Here is an 18,274-nt window from a genome sequence, read left to right as displayed (position 1 = left end):
TGTATAACCCTCATTTAATAAGCTGATGCTATCTGGTTCTATCAATTGTCTACTGTATTCCTGAGATAGTCCATCGCTCAGGCAGCCCACTGAGTCAATCCATCATTAGAACACTTATCACAAAGAGAAATGGTCATTTTAATTGGTGGTAACAGGCAAACAATAAATATTTTTTACACACTTTTGTACTTCATATGATCTTGATCTTGTCTATATAAGTATCACACCAGGAATTCATGTGTAGAATCTGTAAAACACTGCAGTTTTAAGATAGTGCTAGCTGCTGTTTGAATTGACTAGCCACTTTATAGCATCACCTTTAAGAATAACAGTACATTATTGATGCGATTTACTTTTTTTTTTTTTTAGGTTTGATGCAAGTCTGAACAACAGATACCATGGCTGGCAGGTTCTGGCGAGAAGCAGCGTCCCTTATTATTGTTGGAAGCACACCTTCAAGTGTTAAGGTCCTTCCATGTGATCTGTTGGTAATGGTGTCATAGGTGTGAATGCAGTAGAGAATGCAGTACAGTACAGCATTTATTAAAAGGGAATGACTTTATCATTCCATAAAATATGAATTTGAATCTGAATTTAAGCCGAGAGGCTTTCTTGAGTTTTAACATATAACCTTCAAGTATTGGTAGTATAGTATGTAGTATATGTGTATGTATACCTGTGACCAGTTTTGAGTCTTCCTATTCCTCCAGCCCAGCCCCAGGCTGGGCTGCAGGAATAGAAAACACCAGCAGGAATAGGAAACACCTGGTAACACAATGAATAGTCGTTGTCCACAGATGCTGATAGTGTTCTCTTATTGTGCCCATGGTGGGCCTGTTTTTCACTAGGATTATTTTACACTTCTTCCCATAATTTTTACTCTAGTGCATTGTTTATGTACAGGTTTGGAACTAGGCCCTCAATTATCTTCCATGTATAAATTACACTTTATCTTTCTCCTCTGCTTCATAGAGTACACATTCAGTACTTTGAGGCATTCAGAACAATTCAGTTACTTTGAATTCAGGCATTTAACCCTGTATCACTTGTTAGTACAGTATTGTATACCATTTACAAAATGTTCTTTGTATCTATTCCAGTTCTGATATCTCCCCTGCCCTGAACGGAGCCATCACCACTAAAAAGTACTATTATCTAAGAGAGAGAAAGAGAGCACAAGTGATTTGAATAGCATCATCACTGGCATCATTTCCCTTGTTTTGAAAGTTTTTATTAGCCACCCTGTTATTCTCTTAGCTTTCGTGACATTTGCTGTATTATTCACTAAAAATTAGATCATCTGACATTATTACTCCCAGATCTTTCACATGTTCTTTCATATTATTAAGTGGTCTTTTTATCTTTTATGTATGGTGCCCCCTTTTGAGTTCTCCACTCTTACAGTGTGTGATCATTTGCAATTTGTCACCAATTATCTGCTGCTCACTGGAAAAAATTGCTTATATCCCCTTACAATTTTTCCCATGTTATCTACTGAGACACCTTTCATGCTTTTTTTGTATTTTCCACAAGTGATACAAAGCTGTAGCTAGTGCTTTTATTGATATATGCTTTGAGGATGAGAAGCAGTAAGGTGCCAGGACTGTGCCTTGGGGTTTATTTTGTTAAGGCTAGATTTTGTTTTCATTTACTACAGCCCTTTGTATTCTGTTCATTAGAAAATCTAATATCTACTTTTCCTATTATATCTATTGCCTACTTTTCCTATTATATCTATTGACCTCATTCTATGTACTATTACTCCATGATTACATCTGTCAAATGCCTTTGCAGAATTTGTGCAAACCACATTCTCATTTTTTTTACCCCAGTACCTCTTTGATTTTGTCATAATGGTTTAGTAGTTGTAAAAAGTATGATCTTCTTGCTATAAATCCATGCTCTTTCAGGTTGTGTAGGTTAGGCTTTTCCATAGTTTTTAATTTGGTATCTCATCACCCTTTCAAAGATTTTTATGATGCATCATGTTAGTACTTCTGGTCTGTAATTTTTTTGCCTGTGTTCTACTGCTGCTTTTGGGCAGAGGAGCTATATCTGCACTTTTTAAGTGCTCTGGGATTTCACCAAGATCAAAGCTCCTTTCCCAAAGGATACTGAGTGCATTTCTTTGTAAATAATTAAATCTATAAATCCAGTCCAGGTGCTGCTTAAGTGGGGATGTTTTTTATTTCCTTTTAGAATTTTAGTCTGTGCTTACATATCTAATATGACTTATTAGTGGCTCACTGAACATTAATTCATGCTGGTCTTTTAAAATTTCAAATTCTTTTTCATTGTCCTTATTAAAATTTCAAATTCTTTTTCATTGTCCTTATATGACCCTCCTGGGGTTAATGGGCCAATTCTTCAAAGTTTATTGAATTTTACATACAGCCTCTCCTCACTTAGCGACGTACTCGTTTACTGACGATTTGGACTTAACAGTGGGCTCTCTGACCAGTATGCATACCTAAATAATGTATATTAGAGCTGATTTCCTTTATTCTGTTTATTACAAAATACAACTGTATAAACATTTAAAAATATACCAGAAATGTTGTAAATGGTGCAAAGGTGACATTACAACAATACCAAGGATGGTTGACACAAACCCAGCACCATTATAGTATGCTCCTCAGCAACGAATTTGTTAACCGATGAGGTCTTAGGAATGGAACTCCATTGTTAAGTGAGGAGAGACTGTATACAATATGTAGATTTTTTTTTTTTTTTAGTTTCCTGGAAGGCATTTTGTTTCCTTTGTGCTTCTGTCTTTCTTGAATTTTTAAGTTTCTGCTCTATATTGTTAATCTTCTTTCTTTCTTTCAACAAACCGGCCGTATCCCACCGAGGCGGGTGGCCCAAAAAGAAAAACGAAAGTTTCTCTTTTTAAATTTAGTAATTTATACAGGAGAAGGGGTTACCAGCCCCTTGCTTCCGGCATTTTAGTTGCCTCTTACAATACGCATGGCTTACAGAGGAAGAATTCTGTTCCACTTCCCCATGGAGATAAGAGGAAATAAACAAGAACAAGAACTAGTAAGAAAAAAGAAAACCCAGAGGGGTGTGTGTATATACACCTACCATCCGACTTACGACCGAGTTCGGTTCCGAGAAACTGGCCGTAAGTCGAAATGATCGTAAGTTGAACTTTACTACTGAATATCAACAAAACATTTTTGTAATGACTTTATTTTATTGTTTTATTTTGTTATTTCATGTTTTACTGTACTTTTTATGTTGTTAGTACTGTATTTTATACTGTAAGGTTTAAGATAAACACTGTGTACAACACAAATAGTTGTTTATTTCCCAGAAATTTGGCATAAAAAACACGGTCGTAAGTCGAGTGGTCGTAAGTCGAGCAGGTCGTAAGTCGTAAGTTTCTCTTTTTAAATTTAGTAATTTATACAGGAGAAGGGGTTACTAGCCCCTTGCTCCCGGCATTTTAGTCGCCTCTTACAACACGCATGGCTTACGGAGGAAGAATTCTGTTCTACTTCCCCATGGAGATAGGAAATAAACAAGAACAAGAAATAGAAAGAAAATAGAAGAAAACCCAGAGGGGTGTGTATATATATGCTTGTACATGTATGTGTAGTGTGACCTAAGTGTAAGTAGAAGTAGCAAGACGTACCTGAAATCTTGCATGTTTATGAGACAGAAAAAAAGACACCAGTAATCCTACCATCATGTAAAACAAATACAGGCTTGTTTTACACTCACTTGGCAGGACAGTAATACCTCCCTATATGTATTATTAATATCTTGAAGATTATCCTTCCTTTATTGTGACATTCTTGTTTATACAATTCAGTACCTTTTTTTCTCCTGTACATTCTCTTTCTACATTCTCTTTCTATGTTTGATCTTATAGGCTTTCTCATAGTACATATTTCATATAGACTTTGTATGCCTCTCTTTTCAACTTTTCCATTCACTGATGTGGGTTTAGGGTGCTCAGAACTTTCCCAAGGAATGTCTGACTGTTGAAATTAAATTTACTGAATATTCCTTCTTGTTGACTATTTTTGGAGTTTTCCATGCCTATATTTATATGAATTTGTACTTCTATAAGGTTTTAATGAGAGTATTTGAAATTATTGTCTCTGTGGAAACAGGAAGGAGAGAAGTAGGTACACTGAACTTTCTTTAAGAATCAGCAGCTCACTGGTTCCTGCACAGACTGTTGTGTCTCTTGATTGCCTGTGATTAAATTTGGAATAAAAAATGATGACATGGTTGGTATAAATGTAAAAAGGGGTTTCTTGTTCTAGTTAGTTGCTACTAAATGGAAGTATGGAATTATTTTTTTTTTAAATACATGTATGTATTCATATTTTGTGTAAATAAATTTTATTGCCCCAGATTCTGCTTAAAAAAAAAAAAAAAGAGGATTTATAGATTATGTAATATGCGCTCAAAAGTGATTGGCATAATACTCATCTCTCTCATTTGAACATCATTTCATATTTTGTTTTGTGTTTCAAATTTTTAGCCCCATGGGATTTGTGATGCAGATTACAGCCTGCTCTTTCTCAAACGAAGTCAGAAGAGCTCCTTTATGCCCAATGCTTTTGTTTTTCCTGGTAAGTGCCTGTGTTCTGTTACGGGTTTAATATCAGTGATCACTGAGTAAGTAATGCAAATTATGTATGAAAATAATTTTTTCAGTCTAAATAAATTTTTACAAAAATACTTGACTAGAAATTTTTTGCTTGCAGGTGGTGTAATTCATTCATCTGATTTTTCGCAAGATTGGCTTGATATATTTAAAAAATGTGGGTACACAGCTTCTGATCTATTAAAAGAATTCAGGTATGAGTGGCTGTTTTGTAAGAGTACATTTGAACCTCTTAACTGGATTGTTTTCCAAATGTACTAATAATATGTACTCAGTGGGTAGGTGTTTTTTCATATAGTACAGTAGAGTCCTAGCACTGTATGTATTTGCATTTCCTCCAGTTCATTTATATTTTTAATTTATTTTTATACTCATGAAACTTTATTCCCATAACATTAACAAATCTATGAGGATAAATGGACATTTGTGCAGTTTGGTGTTGGTTTGTTAGGTTTATAACATATAGACTACAAGTAAGTCATTAAGACTGCAGTTTTCAACTGTAGTAGCAGCTCTCCATTGGCAAGACAGTGATGGAGTGAGTGAGGGTGAAAGTGTTTCTTTTTCGGGTCACCCTACTTCTGTGGGATACGGCTGGTTTGTTGAAAGAAGAAGAATAATCATTTGATCAAAAAAAGAGATAAGTAGTACTGTACACTATGTAATAATACTACTATAAATAATACTCAAATGGTTGTGGAGCCATTTAATGTTTAGTACTGTACAAGGTATTGACAGGTAAGATCTAGTCACAGTTCACAAGCCAAAATGAACTGGCTGGTAGTAATTAATTACTGATATGTAGAAGTTAAATTAACAATTAGATGGGCAGGATAAAAATCATGATACAGTGGAATGAAAGCAATGGTAATAATGATGTAATAAAGATTAAAGATAGCCAGTTAAAACTTATAGGCAGGCTTAAGGGAAGATAATAGATTCATAGTACAGTGGTACCCCAAGTTATGAACTTAATTCGTTCCAGAAGGCTGTTCGAGTGCCGATACAGAACTAATTTGTTCCCATAAGGAATAATGTAAATTAGATTAGTCCATTTCAGACCCCCAAAAATACACTTACAAAAGCACTTGCAAAAATACACTTGAAGAATTGAGACACTTATGCAACACATGGGAATCTTTATTGAAGAAACATTTCGCCACACAGCGGCTTCATCAGTCCAATACAAAGTAGAAATGGGACTGAACACATCGATTCCAGGTTGAGGGACTGATTACCTCAAACTTCTCCTCTCCTTACCCATTTCTACTTTGTATTGGACTGATGAAGCCACTGTGTGGCGAAACGTTTCTTCAATAAAGATTCCCATGTGTTGCATAAGTGTCTCAATTCTTCAAATTGTTGGTTTTCTAAACCATTCATCACTTACATAATTGTTCGAGTTGGGAGCTGTTCGAAACTCGGGGTACCACTGTATCTTTAATAAGATAGTAGTAAAATTTAACTATAGCAATTAAAGAAAATTGTTTTAGTGAATTACATATACAGTGGACCCTTAACCAGCGATGGCATCGATTAACGATAAATCTGACTAGCAATACATTTTAACGCAAAAATTTTGCCTCAACTAGCGCTTAAAAACCCGACCAGCACTATTCGTTCCATACCATACGCATCCACTTTGGCCTGAGCACGCCTCACTTGTCCCTTCGGTGCCAGTGTTTACAAGCCAGCCAGCCACCGCGGTCGCTTCCAAACATACAACAACTGGAACATTTCATATTATCACAGCCTTTGTAGTGATTGCACCTGCAAAATAAATCACCATGGGCCCCAAGAAAGCTTCTAGTGCCAACCCTACAGCAAAAAGGGTGAGAATTACTATGGAGATGAAGAAAGAGATCATTGCTAAGTATGAAAGTGGAGTGCGTGTCTCTGAGCTGGTCAGGTTGTATAATAAACCCCAATCAACCATCGCTACTATTGTGGGTAAGAAAACGGCAATCAAGGAAGCTGTTCTTGCCAAAGGTGCAGCTGCTGCTGCACCACAGTCAGCTGTTACTGTTGCTGCACCACCATCAGCTGTATTACTCGAAGATGTGGAGAGAGTGTTGTTGGTGTGGCTTAACATGAAACAATTACCGAGAAACGATTAACCCCGGAGGGTTAGCCACCCAGGATAACCCAAGAAAGTCAGTGCATCATCGAGGACTGTCTAACTTATTTCCATTGGGGGTCCTTAATCTTGTCCCCCAGGATGCGACCCACAACAGTTGACTAACACCCAGGTGAACAGGAAAAAATGCCTGGAACTAGTGCTCATATTGGTGAGGTTAGTGGGGAGGATGTGGAAGAGCTGGTGGAGGAGGACAATGAAGAACAAACCACTGATGAGCTGCTAGATCATCTTCAACAGTAAGAGGCCACACCTGAGGAAACTGCTTCGGAGGAGGGGAGAGAGAAATTGTCGAAGTTGCCTACTTCAAAGATTAAGGAAATGTGTGCAATGTGGCTTAAAGTGCAAACCTTTTTTTGATGAAAATCACCCTCACACAGCTATTGCAAGCCGTGCTGGTGACTATTACACTGACAATGTTGTGAAACGCTTTAGGATAAAGGAACGAGAGGTACAGGCCTCTATGGACAGATATGTTGTGCGACAGAAGTCCAGTGACTCTGAAGCTGGTCCTAGTGGCATTAAAAGAACAAGGGAAGTAACCCCAGAAAAAGACTTGCTGCCTCAAGTGCTAATGGAAGGGGATTCCCCTTCTAAACACTAAGAAGATCAACGCTCTCCCCTCCTCCCATCCCATCAATCATCACCAGATCTTCAATAAAGGTAAGTGTCATGTAACTGTGCATGTAATCTTCAGTTTGTGTGTATTAAAATTAATATTTCATGTGGTAAAAATTTTTTTTTCAATACTTTTGGGTGTCATGCACGGATTAATTTGATTTCCATTATTTCTTATGGGGAAAATTAACTTGACTAACGATAATTTTGACTAACGATGAGCTCTCAGGAACGGATTAATATCGCTGGTTGAGGGTCCACTGTAATTTTATGATTAGCTTAATTTCAAGTGTTTTTTTTTTTTAGTTCTGATTTCAGCTTCTTAACCCTTTGAGGGTCCGTGCCGTAGATCTACGGCTTTACGTTGAGGGTCCAAACCGTAGATCTATGTCATGAGCTCAGCTCACTCTGATAAGCTGTGAGGGTAAATTTTGGCCTAGATATGAGAGAATACATCTATGTGGTATGTGTGCACCACATAAAACAAATCCTGCAGCACACAGTGCATAATGAGAAAAAAACTGAGACTATAATTTTCGATTAAAACAGCGACTTTGCAATGTTTTTTGTACATTTTTTATAGTTGTATTTGCGATTTCTTGGTCTCAATTCATAGAATGGAAGATATATTACAGAAATAGAGATGATTTTGATTGGTTTTAGTATTGGAAATGGCTTGAAACTGAGCTCAAAGTAGCGGAAATGTTAAATTTTTGCCGATGTTGAAGAGTAAACAAATGACCTCACACGTCTAATACGCACCTGCTGGTGGGTCTGTTATACGTTCACAAATGTGGTGATATTATTTATACAATTATTACAATATTGCATAACTGTAAATCTTCTATTTTTTGGTTTGAATAAAAATTCATTATGTGAATAAAAAATCAAAATGGAATTCATTAGTAAAGCCTGAAAATGTAACTAATGAACAGAGGAAATGTTAGTTTAGTGCCAGGGACGCCTGCATTGTTTATTCTGGACCCTATTTTGAAATTGGAGTATTTTGAACTTTGCATTAAATTGGCCAAATTACCAATTTCCGATCACTTCATTTTGTAGTTGAAACAGTTGACTTGGCGAATTCTTGTGCTCAATCGATAGAATAGAAGTAACACTAGTGAAATTGCTAAGAATTTGGTCGACTGGAATAATGTAATTGGCCTAAAATGAGAGTCAAAGCCGGCAAAGTCACCGATGCGTAAATATCGCTGACACTTGAAAATTGCGAGAGCATAATTTCGTCAATTTTCCATCAAATTTCATACTTTTTGTTTCATTACCTTCAGAAAAAGGTTCTCTTCCATTTCATAAGAAAAAAATAACAAAATTATTTTTTGAAAATTCTTGGACACTGGTGCACACTTTGAAATTTGGCCTCTGAACCCTGAAAGGGTTAAATACTAGCATGCTGCAGTTTTCTAATTTGTCTAATAATTTATTCCACGATTTTTGCCCTTTAATTTTCATAGAATTTCTGTAGATGTTCAAATGAGCATAAGGGATATCAGAGGCCTTTGTTTCTAGTTTAATGCCTATGTGTTCTACGATTTTCATGGAAATATCTTAAGTCAAATCAGTATTGCAGTGTAGTACTCTTAAGGATATGGAATAAACAGTAGTATGTGTGATTGGCATTTATATTTAGAAGAGCATAGTGTGTTACCTCTCAGGTGATGACTCCATTAGCTGTCTTTTGTTGGGTGATGATTAGTCTGAGGTGGATTGCTGAAGTGGACTCCAGATACAAATCCTATATGTGTAGTGTGGGTAAATGATTAATGTTATTTCTGTGACCATGGTAGGAGCCAAGTAGAAGGAGTTAAGATAATTTCCTGCAAATAGCTACTGATGTTGGTTTAAGCCTCTGGAATGTTTTTAAGATTAATCCCTACTGTAGAGAAGAATTTAAGTTTTAGAGGCTAACATTAAGGATACTTTAATTTAAGACAACAGTGTTCAAGTTTTTTCAGTAATAGGCCATATGATCAAAAATCCATGTGTTGCAGTAATTATTTTACTTGTAAGAGTGTTGAAGTATAACCTGTTATTAAAAAATAAAGATTTTTTAATAGTGATGAGGAAGTTGTGAAGTTGACAGGAAGTTAGGCCTAGTGTGGCCTGTGGGCTACATGTTGGATACCCCATCCTAAAGTGTGAGCTTTTGGTGTATGTACCCCTCTGTAATATGTTGAGGAATTATTAGCAACAGTAAATAGTAAAACATAACAGATAATTTACAGAGCCTTCTGTAAGCAGTTGCTATTTATTTTGCCTAAGGTTATATGTAAATTGTACTGTACCATGCTTAGCTTAATTCTGCACTTTTTACAATGCTTTGATTTAAATTATGGACAGATTAGGTAAAAGTTGCCCTCAGCATGCTTCCTCTTATTCAGTATTTTATTTTATAAAGTATTCTTCTTCTTCTTTCAACGTACCAGCTGTATCCCACTGAGGTGGGGTGGCCCAAAAGGAAAAACAAAAGTTTTGCCTTTTAAATTTAATAATACAGTGGAACCTCAAAATTCAAACGTATCACATATCGAACGTTTCAAAAGTAGAACCCTTTTTTCGAACCAACTTTGTCCCTATTATCGAACGCGCCCCAATTTTCGGACCCCCGGGTACCGGACCTGTCCGCCAGCCCGCTCTGTCCGCGTCCCCGCGCAGGCGCTGTGAGCCAGTCTGGCTTTGTTTATTCTTGAGTGAACACTAACCTGTGCTCTCATTCAAACATTTTACGATTATTTCATTGTGTTTAGTGCTTGTGGGACTGTGAAATAAGCTACCATGGACCCAAAGAAACTTGCTAGTGGTACTTCTGTGGTAAAGAAAGTGAGAAACACCATAGATGTGAAGAAGGAAATAATACAGAAGTGGAATGATGTCCAAATGTTTGTGGAGAAGTACCACCCTGAGCAAGCTGAAACAAGCCATCTTTGCAACAGGTTCAGTGACAGAACCATGTCCCATTTTAGGGAAATGTTAAAGAGGTGCCAGAAACAGGACTGTGGACAGTTGTTTTGTGAGACAGGGGTCCAGTGACTCTCAAGCTGGTCCTAGTGGCATTAAAAGACAGAGAAGGGAAGTGACCCCAGAGAGGGCTTTACCTGAAGTCCTCATGGAGGGGGATTCTCCTTCCAAACACTAACCCCAACTCCCTCTCTCCTCTTCCCTGTCTTCCAGATGCCATCACCAATCTTCAATAAAGGTAAGTAAGGTAAGGTAATGTTATTTTATATTTGTATACATAATTAAACACTATAGTATTTGTTGTGTGTATGTAAAACTGTAATTAATCTCTATAAAATGTATTTTTTGTGTGAATATTTTTGGGTTTCTGGAACGGATTAATTGTATTTCCATTATCTCTTATGGGAAATATTGCTTCGATTTTCAGACTTTTCGAATTTAGAACTAGCTCCTGGAACGGATTAAGTTTTAAATTTGAGGTTCCACTGTATATACAGGAGAAGGGGTTACTAGCCCCTTGCTCCTGTTTATAAAGTATTGTGCTTATAAAAAGGTGGGTTTCATAGGGTATACAATTATTTTGTCAGAGATTTTTATTTTATTCAACATTTCAACAGGAATCCATCACCCCTACCAGAATTCTATGCAAACAAAGCACCTGACAGTATCTTACCGGAGGTTGGGTTTAGGATTGGAGCCATTCGGGAAACTCTTGAAGAGAGTGGTATATTGTTCTCGAGCCACTTACCTGGTAATCCTCTTGAGCAGCATGATCTGGACCATTGGCGCAGAGCCATTCATAAGGATGCTACTCAGGTACAGACCAGTTATCCCCACCATGAATTACTTCAGATGTTTTCCTCTTATTTTTTATTTTTAGTTCTCTGGATTTTGTTTTGGGGCAACTTAGTCACTAGTGGCCACGTCTGTAACAATTTTTGTTTTAATACTTAATGATTTTGTTTTGCTGAATGTTTTAATGCTTAATGATTTTGTTTTGCTGAATGCAATCTTAAACATTGCTGATGCTGTGCATGTGTTGCTTGGTCAGTCAAGCTAAACACTTGTGGCTGGCCACTAACTGGACGGGTGACTTTATGGATGTAGCTTTGCTGTTGGTTAGAGGAACCTTGACAAGCTGTGGGCACCCTGTGTCTGAGAGTGCCAATATAGTATACCCATATTTGTTTTACCATCTGTTTTGCTTTATAGTAATTGTGGATTACATCACAACTAATTTGTGTTAGTGTAAATTTTCTGTGATGGGAGGTTTTTGCTAATTTTCATGTACAGTACCAGCAAACCCCATTAAATGATCAGGGTTGTTACCAGAGAAGATAGGGTGAGTCAATGTTCTGTGAAGAATTAAAATCTCTGGGTAAAAAGTTTTGCCCCCTCCAAACAAAATCAGTTCCAGTGGAAAAATGTATGGCCCTATACTGTATTTACTTAAAAATATTGTGGCACAAATCCTTTAATTAATTTTTACCAAATTTCACTCTGTACCTGTAACACTCACCAAATATAAATCAGGTTTCTACATACCATGTTTGTACAGTTTTTGTGAACAGTGAAGTGGCAAAAGGCAAGTGTCTGCATTCTTCCACCTTATCCAACTTGCAATACAGATGTAAACTACCCAGTTTTTAGCCACCTCCAAATATTTTCTGGAAAATGTAATGTTAGATGTGATGGCTAGGAGTGAAAATGTTCTGTAATGTGTATGGTGATTAGCACTAATGAAGGGAAATAAAACTAGCACGTAATCATCATAGTCACAGCATGGCAGATATATTTAGCATCTTGCTCACAGATCATAAGTGTATCTGAAGAAGCTAGACTGACAACTGTTGATATCATAAACCTTTTCTCCTCCTCTAAATGCCTGTAAAATATCCAGTTTGATGCCTAAAGCAATAATATACATAGTCTTCTTTTTTACCCTTTGTTACAAAAAAACGCGATTTCTAATAAGCATAGAGATCTCCAGTGAATACTAGAAAGGACTGCCCTTCTAGCATCCAGCCTGTTACTGGGTTTTTGTAACAAGTAGTCAGTATCCTGGTCCAATTATCCATCAGAATTCAGTAAGATTCAATAGTGCTTCAGGATTACAACTGGTAGGCTACTAACTAAAGAAATTAAAATTTAATAAGTTTATTTATAACAATTGTCTAGGCATATATTATCAAATTAAATTAATCAATTGAATATAATGTAGGATACAAGCTCCTACACTTCTCTCGTGTACAGTAGTATAGTGCTGAAGGCTCATATCACATCTTCATGGCTTTTAAGTACCGTCTGGTACTTGTTAACATTTAATAACATAATACATATATATACAAGTAAGTTTGTGTGTAAGTGCTCTAAATAGTTCGCTATGTCACAAGACTCGACTAGATTTAACCAGTGACTGACAAAGTCCTCACATAAACTAACTTCTTGATGAACCTGGCAATCAGAACAGCTTGCTTGAACAATAAAGCGACTGTTAAGCCAAACAGCAATATAACAAGCAACAGCGACACAGAATCAGGAACAAGGAGATAATATAACGACACTAAGTAGGGACCATCTGCAGATCCTCCACAAAAGTCACAAAACTCCCATACTACTGAATCTAAGTTCAGCATAAGAAAATCCCTGACTGTGACAGTACACATACACCAATACAAATTAGGTCAGAAGCTACAGCTCAGGACCTGAGTTGCTCAGAGTGTCTATGCGACACACAACCTCAGTACAACGTCGAAAATCACTAAGTCTAGACAAAGTTCTGTGAACAGAGTTCCACAGAACCAACAACAAGAAAGCGACAGAGACGATCCTCCAAGAAGGGCCCACAAGAGAGAGGAGTGTGGGATGTCTTGTTAGGAGAACGTCCAACAGACAAGAGACTGAGAGGCCCATACAGACTACTCCAGGCGAGGTGTGATCACCCCTCCCTGATCACGTGATTGCTCCGTGGACTGCTGCTGCCCAGCAACACAGAGAAGCCAACAGCGTAACGAGCAACGGGCGATAATTACAGTAGTTAAACAATCAGGACTTGAACTATGAGCACTGAACAATATATATAAATGTTACATCCTACCTAATAAATATAACTAAGTCAAATAATAATATAAAACAATATATTTACGATTTACCTAATATCGCAAATGTAAGCAATATAAAATTATATGAACAGGTAATATACATTATATACATTGTGACCCATTCAGGGGTCACAGTACCCTTGGTGCTAATTGTAGCTAAGAGTAATCATGAACAATGTTTAATATAAGCAGAATTTTCAAAGTGATGCTAGTTACTATAGTACAAATGTGTGTGAGTGTGTCAGATAGAAGTGATTGGAGGCAAATGATTTTTGGGACTTGACAAGCCATTAGAAAGTGAGCAAGGTAAAACTTTTGAAGGGATTCAGGGAAACCGGTTATCTGGACTTGAGTCCTGGAGGTATAAAGTATACAATGCTTTAGCTCTGAGGAAGGGGTGGGAATATTTGCAGTTTGAAGGGGCATCTGAACTGTAGTATCAGCTCACCTCTGGCAAGACAGTGATAGAGTGAATGACTGTGAAAGTGTTTCTTCTTTTTCGAGTCACCTTACCTTGGTGGGAGACAGCCAGTGTGTTAAAATAAAATAAATTGAAATAAAACTTTATTTATTGTGAAGATACATAGATTGACAAATATTCAATAGTGTTTTACAATGACAACTTGCATGGAAAAGTCCCTAGGTCTGCAGTGCATTTAAAAATTTACTTAAGCTATAAGTTTGCACTAAATGTAGGTGTTCCTAGTTCTACATTAGGTGTGCTCCAGGTCCTTGGTGAATACATTGAAGTTTGAAGGACTTTCGTGCAGTGTTTAAGGGAAGTCTTCACTTCAGTTTTGCAAACCACACTAAATGCATAAGAACAAATTTATATTGCACTTATGGAATTACTGCTAGAAATGAGGTTTGCTTATAGCAAGCCCTCATAAAATGATGGATTGTTCCTTTCATACACCTGCCGGCTAGTTAGTCAATAGGAATTTCACTTTCTCTGTTTTGAGCTGCACTGGGTGTGACGGCTGACTCAGCCAGGTTAGAGTTGGGTTGAGTGGGTGAAGCAGTTAACATGAAAATGAAAAAACTTCTATATTTGGACAGTCAGGTTGCATCATCAAAAATACAGCAAGATAGAAGTCAGAATGGTTTTTCCTACACCTGTTTCATTTTTAACACACTGGTGGTCTCCCACCAAAGTTGGGTGACCCAAGAAGAGGAAACACGTTCACTGTCATTCATTCAATTGCTGTCTTGCCAGAAGTGTGCTGATGTCACTTCAGATGGCCCTCTGAACTGCAGGATCCTCACCCTTCCTGCAGAGTACAGGTACTGTACTTCCATCTCAAGGACTCAAGTCCGGCTCATTGGTTTCATATGTTGTATTTTTTTTTTTAGACTTTTTCTCTTGTAATTGTACTTTTTTTTTTTACTTCTGATTTCATTATAGTTATTATATTTTATTTATAATCCATCAATGCATATTTTTCTACTCCATTAAATTTAGATTTTTCATTGCTTTCAGTTATTCACTGGAACTAATGGGCATTTTCAATCATTTCAGTTTATTAGATTGTTTCAAGAGATGGGTGGTTGTCCTGCAGTCTGGGACCTTCATGAATGGATGGGTTGGCTCACACCAACCAATATAGACAAAAAGAGATTTGATACAGCTTTCTACATCACATTTATAGATACCATTCCAAGAGTAATTACTGATAATAAGGAAGTTGTGGGTCTTCAGGTAAGTTCAATTATGTTAAGGACCAAATTACAGAAGAGCCTTTGAAATTCATGGTTCTTGTAGATACTTGCAATTGTAAATTATATTTTTCATTATTGTTAAATAAGTCACAATACTGTGGCTGGAACAAATCCCCAAGAGTTGAGAAATTGAAATGATGGTTAGGATTGCTCACCCAAAACAATATAAACTGCTCTAATTTTCAGAGTATCTTATACTTGATGTTGATAATTCCATCTTCCACAGTCTTAACCTTCTTGCTTTTACCAATTTCTAACTCTCTTGGTCCTTGATGATGGCCCAAGACTAACTGAAACATCCTCCAGTTTTCATTTCTAGTTTCTTGCTTTGTTAGGATTGTCATTGTTCCTTATCACAATTATAGTGACAAAATATTTATATTGAGGTTTATCCTGAATGATAATGTGATTCTACTGGTTAACTTTCAACTTGCCACAACTCCAGGAATTAAAAGTGCTGCAAATGTCACATTATAAAAAAAAATCTGAATTAGTGGCAAATTTTTTCTGAAAGTAATGACACCAAAAAAAAAAGAAAATGCTAATCTTATGGAATTACACAGGCGCAAAGTTGGTGGTCGGGGCATAACTTACACATCGGTAATTTCACCCACTTTTAATTTTAAGCCAATTCCAATGTTCAGTTTGACCTATTCTTAGTTATTTCATTAGTCTGTCTTCTGTTCTATTGACTGAGCACAAGAAACCACCCATTCAGCTGTGATGTGCAGAGAAGTTGGTAATTTAAAAAGAGTCCAAAATAAACACTAGTTATTCCAGTCGCTAAAGCAACCTTTCCTCCATTCATCAATCACATCCCCAGGCCTCTCCTATATGACATGTGTCCTCCATTTTGAATCCATTTTCCAATATTTCCATCAATTTGAGATCTATTTCAAGCTATTTCCAATCTGAAACTGACCAAAATTATCTCCATTTCACTGATATGTCTTCCATTCTATTGACTGATAGCAAGAAACACCCAGTAAAGCCATAAAAAATACCCTCGAAAACACCTCAACATCATTATTTTAAACCACATACAAGGTCATAGGTTTGCTTTTTGCCATCATGCACCACGTGGGGCAGGATTTTTTTTTATACTGTGCACACTCACTGCACAAATCCATTTTCTCATGTCTACATCAAAATTTATTACTCATAGCATATTAGAAGGAGCTATGCTGAAAACATAGATCTGCACCAGACATTGGCATCAGTGACGTAGATCTATTTATGTAGGAGACAGTGAAAGGCAGAGGGAGGTAATCTGACATTGCTAGTTAATGGATGCTTACATATTGTGGCATGTGGTTTTTATTGTCAAATGGTTTTATATGATGTGCAGGTCACATTCATTAAAAAAAATGATTTTATTTTGCAGGTGTCTTCCCCTTCAGTCATTCTTGAACAATGGTATAATAAGGAACTGTGGTTACCTCCACCACAAATTTATGAAATTAGTCGCCTAGTCCAGCTTTCGAAGTATGAAGAACTTAATAGATTTGCTCGTTGGCGTGGGAAAATGGGATTTGACAGGTATATGCCATTGCACATTAATGCCTGCAATGGTTTACTTGCAGTAATGCCAGGTGAGTGCTTGTTTATAAGATATAGTGATGAATTTTTTTGAATCTTTGGAGTATTCATAAGGATATTTAATGTGTATAATGGAATCCTGAGGAGGAAATATAGTAAACCCTTAATTTAACATATTGTACCTTGATTTAATAGACTAGAAAAATCCAGGACAGAATCCACTGAGTCGTTTAATTCCTAAACAGCAAAGTTCATTGGTTACAGAATTGTTCATTATTATGATAACAGCAAAATAATCTCATCTCTGTCGACCACAGTCATCATTACCAACCATCTGCTTCTCCTGTTAGTCTGTTAAATTGAGGGTTTTCTAGATCTTAGTTTATATGGCATTAATACTGAAGTACATGTGCAATATTTGAAAGGTACTCAGTACCTACATTCATATATTGCATAAGAAAGTTACTCATGTGCTAATTAGCTGCTATTGCAGCATTGTTCAACACATCTGTGAAAGCAAAGAAAAAGGAAACAGATTCATCATCACTCATTCAATAGCAGTCTTGCCAGAAGTGTCCCCCATCTTCCCTACTCCCCAGATCTAACTCCCCTGTGATCTCTCTAGCTAAAAATAAAAATGGCACTCAAGGTGTGGTGTTTTAATGACATGGAGGAGATTCAGGCAGAATCACAGGCTGAGCTAGACACCATTAGGAAAGAAAAGTTACAGAAATGTTTTGAGACTTGGCAGAGGTGCTGGGATTTAGTGTATAGTTTCCCAAGGAGAGTACCTCAAGGGAGACAACTTCAAATAGGTGATTAGATAAGCCTATTTATTTTTCATGGCAGTCTATGAACTTTTTGATAGCACCTCGTATTTATTAGGTTCAACCTCTCTTCCTTTAATGATGACCTCTGCTGACAAATATGGCATATTATCCCTATTCTCTCTACTCTTCACTAATTCAAGGACACACTCAACTCAGTAGAACCCACCATACGGTTTACCCTTGAAGAAGAAAAGCAATACTCTTTCTTGATGTCCTCCTCATCAAGGATGGGAACAAACTCAAACACAGGAGTTTATAGAAAATTCACTTGATACTCAAATTTTTCCACCATGACCCCAAGATTAAACCAGGAATCATCATAGATTTTCATCCTCTCTGCTCTCAGGGTTTGTAATGAAAAAGAATTTCCTGAGGAGAAGCAGAATTACATCAGGGACCTCTTCACAGCCCATAAGTTCCCACTTCAGATCATCCACTCCTGCAAAAAAAAAAAAAAAAAAATAGCCTATTCATTCACACTACTCCCAGGAAAAAAACCAACATTGATCATCATCTACCCAGAGGACAGTATGCATCCAGTATAACCCCTGTCTTCCTTAAAGCCAATATTGACAATCTTGTTGCAGTTGACAAAATCATCAAAGGCATTACCAGACATAGCAAACCCTAAAGTACCACTGTTGCAGCAGTTTATAACATTCCATGTAAGAATTATATTGGTGGGACAGGATATGATCTTCAGACTTGCCTGCAGGCACATACATATATT

The 18,274-nt window shown here is 36.9% G+C and overlaps 1 protein-coding gene and 1 long non-coding RNA gene across 5 annotated transcripts in view; one reads left to right on the top strand and one right to left on the bottom strand.

Moving 5' to 3' along the window:
- Positions 1-18,274, bottom strand: part of LOC138854260 (uncharacterized) — a 182,769-nt gene that overhangs the window by 111,828 nt on the left and 52,667 nt on the right. The gene's annotated exons all lie outside the window — the stretch shown is intronic.
- Positions 1-18,274, top strand: part of LOC128684515 (acyl-coenzyme A diphosphatase NUDT19-like) — a 29,057-nt gene that overhangs the window by 2,879 nt on the left and 7,904 nt on the right. For 3 of the 4 annotated variants that reach the window (XM_070096357.1, XM_070096345.1, XM_070096350.1), the window contains exons 2-7: positions 370-467; positions 4,499-4,589; positions 4,725-4,818; positions 10,973-11,171; positions 14,976-15,155; positions 16,560-16,767. In XM_070096357.1, coding sequence (XP_069952458.1) covers positions 399-467; positions 4,499-4,589; positions 4,725-4,818; positions 10,973-11,171; positions 14,976-15,155; positions 16,560-16,767 — 841 coding nt within the window. In that variant the 5' untranslated portion in view covers positions 370-398. The remainder of the gene's footprint in view (positions 1-369; positions 468-4,498; positions 4,590-4,724; positions 4,819-10,972; positions 11,172-14,975; positions 15,156-16,559; positions 16,768-18,274) is intronic. The other variant, XM_070096362.1, reaches the window with a different exon arrangement.

The sequence above is a fragment of the Cherax quadricarinatus genome, chromosome 4 (assembly GCF_038502225.1).
Source record: "Cherax quadricarinatus isolate ZL_2023a chromosome 4, ASM3850222v1, whole genome shotgun sequence".
Classification (NCBI taxonomy): Eukaryota; Metazoa; Arthropoda; class Malacostraca; order Decapoda; family Parastacidae; genus Cherax; species Cherax quadricarinatus.
The sequence above is the reverse complement of the archived record's forward strand: the minus strand, read 5'-3'. Positions and strand labels throughout refer to the sequence as shown.